General features: G+C 29.9%; 1 protein-coding gene across 1 annotated transcript; it reads left to right on the forward strand.

Moving 5' to 3' along the window:
* Positions 1-1,451: 1,451 nt before the first annotated feature.
* On the forward strand, positions 1,452-2,441 carry LOC102584226 (putative calcium-binding protein CML19). Its single transcript, XM_006361056.2, has one exon. It carries the CDS (start codon positions 1,533-1,535, stop codon positions 2,112-2,114), a length of 582 nt encoding a protein of 193 aa, XP_006361118.1. The 5' UTR covers positions 1,452-1,532; the 3' UTR covers positions 2,115-2,441.
* Positions 2,442-8,052: the final 5,611 nt, after the last annotated feature.

Below are 8,052 nucleotides of genomic sequence, written 5' to 3' on the forward strand. Positions count from 1 at the left end.
CCACTGTGTTTCCTTAAGAAATTTAATCCCCTCACTGTACCCGAGGTTGCAGATTAATTTCTCCCAAGATAAAACGGATTAACCTGTTAAAGAAGTAGCGGTACCTCAAACTTCAATAACTTCAGCGAACGCAAGAACAGCAACAAGAGCACACACAGACTCAGTCGGTCGACAATTTTATTTATGAGAGAAAATGTATGCAGAGAGGAAATTTTTTTCAGTGTTTGAAAAAACGAAAAAGACCTCTTATTTATAGCCATTTGCAGCAAGGAACGCGTCTGTTCAGAAAAATCTATTCAGACCCGTTTTTTCCTGAACATTGTGTCCTTTGGGAAAAGTAACGATTTTTCGGAAGGAAAACCGTTTGGAAAAGTAACGACTTTTCGGAAAGTAACGACTTTTCGGAAGGATTACCGTTACACGTGAATTTCAAATAAATTCAGTTGCGCCAAATTAATTCTGTTAGTTAACCAACATTCTGAATTAATTTATAAGAGAAAGGAAATGATTTAACAAGATTGATTAAATAAATTTTGTCCAAAAATATTATCAATCAATCACATCCAAATCCAAATCCAAATCCAAAGCCGGCCGAAGCCGAGGTCGAGCGACGACGACGGCGCGAGGGGGCACCTTCTTCTTAACCCTTTAAGAAGTAAAGGAAGTGTTTCCTAATATAAGGACAACAATTTCCTCTCTTCTACCGATATGGTAAAAATGACTATTCATTTGCACTTTTGCAATGACTTTTCATTTTCCCTCCAAAATTGGTTCCCCCATTTTCATTGGTTCTTCCACTTTCCATTTTCTCTTTTCATTTCCCATTCACTATTTCCCATTCATACCTTGCTAAACCCAACAGATTTAATACCTAATTTAATCTCATAAGTGGAGATATGACAATAATATCCCACTATTGTTTGGTTAATACTATTTTGCAAAATTCCTTATATTTGTCGGCATATATAACTTAGAAATATATCATACTTTTTTGCCTTGATTTATGTGACACTTTTATTTTTAGACTGTCCAAAAAAGAAATTCATCTTTCCTTATTTGACTACTATAATGGCATCATTTCCATTTTATTCTTATTTGGTCATATTTAATACTTTATTGTGAAAAAATCAATTAAAAATATGATTTAAAAAAAAGGATAATTTGATAAATATAACAAAAATCTTTTTTTATTTTTCTTAAATTCTGTATAAATAATTCATACTGGTAAATATCTTAACCCACACTTCTACATTACTTTTGACTTTCATCAATAACCCTATAATAGAAAAGACAACGAAAATGACACATTAATTTCTGCAACCCACCACGAAATTTCCGTACGCGCAAATCCCACGTACTATGACTTTACAACCGCCATTTAACTACTAATAAAATATTCCAAATTGCCCCTAAACTATATACTATAACACTTCCTATATAAACTTCCTCCAATAACAATTTTATTCTTCACAAAAAAATTCATTTTCATATGTGAAGAGGGAGAAAAAAGAGAGGCAGATTTTTCATATAGCATGTGCATGGAGACTACTATTTCAAACACGGAAAACAAGTCCGTTTTGTCAAAATTGAAGAACAAATTCTCATCGAAAAAGTCGATCGCGATCGACGATAGTACTATTAGTCGTAATAATACTCTTTCCGCGAGTATAATTACGACTAGTAGTAGCGAAAATAACGATCAATTGGAGAGGGTATTTACGTACTTTGACGAGGACGGAGACGGAAAAGTGTCGCCAGCGGAGCTACGGAGGTGCGTGAAGGCGGTAGGCGGAGATTTAACGACGGAGGAGGCGGAGATGGCGGTGAGGCTATCGGATTCGGACGGGGATGGGATGTTAGGGTTAGAGGATTTTAGTAAATTGATGGAATTAGGAGAAAAGGATAATAAAGAGAGTGAGTTAAGAGGAGCATTTGAGATGTATGAAATGGAAGGAAGTGGCCAAATTACCCCTAAGAGTTTGAAGAGGATGTTGAGTAGACTTGGTGAGTCTAAATCTATTGATAATTGCAAAGCTATGATAAAAAAATTTGATCTTGATGGTGATGGAGTTCTTAGCTTTGATGAGTTCAAAGTTATGATGAATAGTTCTTAAAATAGAGAGTTTTTAAATTTAGAGATCATGTGTGTATATATATATATATATGATTCTTTGGTCTTTTCTTGGTTGAAGAGTTCCACGTCAGATGTAGTTAGGTTCAAATTTCATAACATGGTAATAAAGCAAGATTCGTTACAATTCTTGTTTGTCGATGTTAGGCCTTCTTATATTAATTTGCCAAGGTCAGATGTTAGCTTTGGGTGTACTGAACCTGAAGAGTCCACATCGAATGTTAATTAAGTATAAGATTTATTTCTTTTAATAACATAATTCAAATAATGTTGATTGATATATTTTATGTATACAGTGTGTTGTTATCAAGATTTGCCACACATTAATTATAATTACTTGGTTGTTATTGCTAATAATTTTATTTATGTGTTTGGCATTTTGTCAAAATTCTTAGAAGTAAAATAACTTGCAGTTGAGTGCCAAGAAAGGAAAAGGAGTTCTATAAGTTATATCCTCCAAAAAAAAATAAAAAAAATAGGCTATAAAATTAATTAGCTTTTGGTTAGAAAAATATTTATCTACCTATTTTTACATCAATTCAATAAAAACATAAGATGCATCTTCACATACATTGTTATTGCTACATAAGTCATGCACGTTTATTTACTACTTAAACCATTGTCAACTAATAAGATAAATAAGTAGGAATTTTTATATTCTAAACTTCGTGAATTGTGGATAAAGTTATATATCACTTGATCACTTAAATTTGTATTATAGTATCAGTCGTGAGTTCTTATTGTGGAGCCAACAATATAGCCTACAAACTAGCATATTAATGAACCCCTAAGCTGATAGATGAAGGTTGATGACCTCAATTCCAAAGCGCAAACATCTTTTTAATATACGTCTCTATTTCTATAAAAAAATTATACGTTTTTTTTTACTATATATTTCTTTGAGTTTGGGGTTTCAATTTCTGAAACATGTGTATTAGATATATTTAAGATCAAAAGAGATATTTTGCTGATTATCCCCTCTCTGTCTCTCTCTCGGTATAAAGTCTAATATTTTTAAGGAAAAATCTTTTTGGTCAGAATAATATTTTATCTATGTTATTTTACCTTTTAAGACATTTTTACCCTTTTAACTAAAAAATGGAAATAAGATCAGTTTATTTTAAAATAAAAAAAATATTATAGTAGTTTTTTTTAATTTTCTGACAAAATTCTGGCCAAATTTTCTGGCAATTTAGCACTTCCCTATGTTTAATTTCATGATGTTGAAATGTCACCACAGGTTAGTGCAAAATTGTGAGGATATAAAGAGAACAAATTTAGCTGACTTTCATGTAAAAAGTCATAACATTTATATTTGGCATATCTCAAAGTTTTTGACTTTGAATTCCTGGCTTTTGTAGTTGATTAAATTCCTTAGACTTTTGCTAGATACACGAGGGCGTTAAATTCACTGAACGATGAATGCAGCCTAATAAATAATCAACATGGATTGTGATGGGATGATTGAGATCCTTTCACCTTTAATCAAAAATTATGGATTCCGATCCTACAAATAAAAAAGAAAATAAGAGTGAAATAGACCCTACAATATGTACATCAATCTAAATTTAATAAGACCTCAATATAGAAAAATCAATAAATAATTTTTTTTAAAAAAGGAAATAAGAAAGTTCTTGGAAGTTAAACAGATGCTAAAATTCTCTCCCTCTATTGGCAGAAGTAGACTGGCGTCTCTGTAAACTTTTGACTTTAGGGGAAAACCTTTTTAAAGTTATTTTATAAAGAGACAATTTGTTTTTTAGTATTATTTATAGAAAATTAAAAATTAAAATAATTTGTTATAATTATTGTTATATTGGGCAGACATCCTTTTACTTTTAATTAACAAATGTTTGAACTTTACATTTAGCAAATCCATTTCCATCCTAGTTTTATTTTGTCTGAATCTTTATTTCATCGAAAGAGAAAGAAGATGCGGTTCACCAGTCATTCATTCATAAATCCACAAAATTGGCAAACATTGTGGAAGCTCTTTGATAAGTAAGTAATTTACTGGACACAACATATATAAATCCCAAAATAATTTTATCTTAAAAAATTATCTACCTTGAAAAGTGCTATTAAAGTATTCAATAGAAACAAGTCTTAGATAAGGTATCTAAGATATGGAAAAGTCCAGGGGTGTACTATGACTTTAGAGCCTTGAAATTAAAAAGGTAAATTTTATATATGACAAACAGATTTAAGCAAATAATGCTCCATAGCTATAGTTTATCTAATTACCCTCCATGGCTACATGTGTTTGCTATGGAAACTTGTGTTTGTATATCCTGATTTATTTATTTAAAAAGTATACGAATCATCCACTTTTAATTAATGAATATATGAGCGCTAAATTTGATAACAGAAATAATAATGAATCCCAGTATTTATGCTAACATATTTTTTTTGCCTAAAATGACTTCTACTACAATAATAACACCATAATAATTAGATTCATCATATTGGAGAAGCTCCATTAAAAGGAAAAAATTATATGTTTTATTTTGTATATGTATAAAATATTATGCGTTTTATATCATGGATTTATCATAGAACGTATATGTTCCACATGTATATTAGAATTATATGTGTACGATAATATTTGAATATGTATATAGATGGTACAATTTGTATATAAATATAAATGCTTAAGTTATCGCCGGCCCCTTAAAGTTGTCCACATAATTCAGTTAGAAACCTTATCTAAGGCTTGTTCCAATTGAACACCTTCATTAGTTAAAATATATACCTATTGAACATTTTCTGACAATCAACTAAAAATAGAGAGTGAGGACATCTCCAACCCTGTTCTCTATTTCACTCTCCAAATATAGAGATCTCTATTTTTTCAGACAATCAACTCCAGTCCAATTCTCTATTTTACTCACTAAAAAAGAATTTTTTTCTCTCTCCTCAATATTAAATTATTATTTCTATTTCATTCTTATTTTCTTATTTCATAATATAAATCCCTTCTTTCTTTTTTTCGAAATAATCACTTTTATATAATTTTCATGTAATATAAATTTTGTTTTGTCAAATTCTTTTTTTAATATAAAATTATATTTTATTCTAAATAATATAAATTAGAAGCAAATATTACATACATTTAATGAACAATTCAAATAAAAGTGAAATCATTAATGAAATATAATTATACAAGCATTACATAAATACCTAACTTTCAAGATTATTATGTTGCTCACAATAAATGCTCTATTAACACATTATGAAGTTCAAATTGAGCATTTTTATCCGTAATTTTTTTTATGTCTAGCAAAAAATTGTTCAAATCGAAGATTTTCATCTACCACCATTTTTGTCGTTGCAATTGGAGCCTCTACGACATCTTGAATTGGTGCATTAAGATTACGTCCATCCTCGATTATCATGTTGTGCAATATAATACATGTAGTCATTATTTCATGTAGCACTTCTTTTTTCCAAAAGCGTGGTTGTCCTACGATAATTGCAAAACGTGATTGCAAACCTCCGAATGTACGTTCAACATCTTTTCGGCTCGATTCTTGTTTCATCGTGTAATATTTCTTCTTTTGAGAACGTGGATTACAAATAGTTTGAACAATTGTAGACCATTTAAAATTGTGCATTCTTTATAGTGAAAATTAATAATAAAATCAAATTATATTAAATTGACAAAAAAATTAAAAAATGAAATATTATTAATTCGGAATGAAAGTAATATATATTAAATAATATATATTTTAAAAAGTATTATATTACATTTAAGAAGAATTCCAAATATTAGAGATTTAATTCATAGCTTTATATGAAAAATAATATGTTAATTACAAAATAATAGAAATAATAATATAGTAATAAAAACGTAAAATAAAGGGTGCGAATAGTAGTTCTCCAAATCTAGAGAACTACTATTCAACTCTCTATATATGGAGAATAATGAGTGAAATGGAGGGTGGTTGGAGAGCCTATTCTCTATTTTACTCTCCAAATATATAGAGAATGGAGAGTAAAATAGAGTGGGATTGGAGATGGTGTGAGTGACATACACTCGCGGGTGATTAGGCACAATAACCAATAAAAAAAGACATGTGGCATTGACCCATAATAACAATTAAAAAATTAAATTAGAAAGAAAAATAAAATAAAACTACTTTTTTAGCCAAAAAAAAAGGAAAAGAAAAAGAACCTTTCTTCCCGTTTCTTCTTTGCCACAACACTCACCCAACCACATCGCCTCCATACACATAGAGTTGCCGTCGGCTAAAATCACAAACACTCCGATTATCATCGTAACTCCACTTTATCTCTCTCAATTCATAGAAAGATTTTTTTCCCACCCATACACCTGCCCCCTCTCCTTTATTCTAAAACCCATCAGCATTGTTGTGCCATTTCTCCAAATCTCACCCCTTTTTTTTTTCAAATGCCAATTCAGTTTCGTATATTTCTTTAATTCCTCTACGTTGTGAGTTCTTTAGGTTTGAATTCTTTAACAATTTTAAGAAAATAATTTTAGATTCGTATTAGTCTTGCCGAAAAAAATGGTGTTTCACCGGAATTATTTTTGACACAATTTGATTATTATTGTTTTGATGAAATTCTCTTCTACAACTACAAGATAATGACGATGATATTGAGAATGGCGGAATAATGCTGGAAAGAAATAATTAAGGAGTATATGGGGAAGGGGTGTGGCGGGGGACGGTGGCTTAGAAATTTGACTGGTAAGAATTCTAGGTAATATGAAATTGAGAAGTCCAATTGGAGGAAGACGACTGCCATGAATTTAACTAGCAGATTCAGTTTCTCTTTTAAATAAAAAATGAAGGAAAAAACATGGAACCAAAACAAAGTGTAAAAGATCTTCTAAATTGCTCTGAAGAAGACGAGTGTTAAAGAGGTATGGGGTGAGGTTGTTTTTCTTTTTTTTATTGAGAGATTATTGTTGAACTAAATTATTATTAATTTTAGTTATTTATTTAATGTATCCAGGTTTCAAAACATTACAAAATTAACTTTAAAAAATTAAAAAAATAAAATATTGGGATCTATTCACACACTCAAGGACAGTGAATTACACTTATCTTGCCACATAAACATTTTATGTTTAATGGGTAAATGTTTTGAACAATTTAAGTGTTCAATTGATACAAGTCCTAGTTGAGGTGTCTAAGTAAATTATGCGGACAATTTTAAGGGTCCGCCTATGACTTAAGCCTAATATAAATTGTATATGTATATACATATAATGAACATATGATTTATATATACAAATATATAAAACACTTCAATATAAACTATAAATATATGTATGAATATGTGTATATGTAAAAGAATATGTGATTTACATGTTCAAATATATAAATATGCTTCAACATAGTTATGTATATACTATATACAGTAATCAGTCACAATTATGTATATGTACAAATAATAACAAAAAAAATATACAAATTATCAGTTCCGATAAGAACTTTTATTCCTTAAATATATAAACCGGGTACATTGGTTCTTAACCCTAGAATCGATTCGAAAAGCAATTGAATCATCAACGATAAGAGACCAATTAGGTGCACTCATCATCTGCAATGCATGAGTAATAAACCCCAATGACAAATTCTTTTTCGAAAGAATTTATGGACAAGAACAACAAAAACAGTTACAAGAGTAGAAACAACGGCGTCAAAAGTGGGAATAGCACCTCCGATAGAATCGCATTGTCAAGATGAAAGCCCAAATAGTATACAAACGAAAAAATGAAAAAACAAAAAGATTGAGAAAAGATTTAGGTAGTTACCTGTAAAATTGAAAAATTGTTTAGGAGCGAGATGGGGAATTTCAAATTTCAAAATGGAACCGTAAGAGTGTTTTTAAGAGAGAAAAGGAGAATGTGAAGAGGAGAGATAAAATTTAGTTTATATAAAATCATATAC

The sequence above is a fragment of the Solanum tuberosum genome, unplaced genomic scaffold (assembly GCF_000226075.1).
Source record: "Solanum tuberosum cultivar DM 1-3 516 R44 unplaced genomic scaffold, SolTub_3.0 scf00345, whole genome shotgun sequence".
Lineage (NCBI taxonomy): Eukaryota > Viridiplantae > Streptophyta > Magnoliopsida > Solanales > Solanaceae > Solanum > Solanum tuberosum.

Coding starts and splice junctions, on each gene's coding strand:
- LOC102584226 (XM_006361056.2), top strand. CDS start 1,533: ATGTGCATGGAGACTACTATTTCAAACACGGAAAACAAGTCCGTTTTG.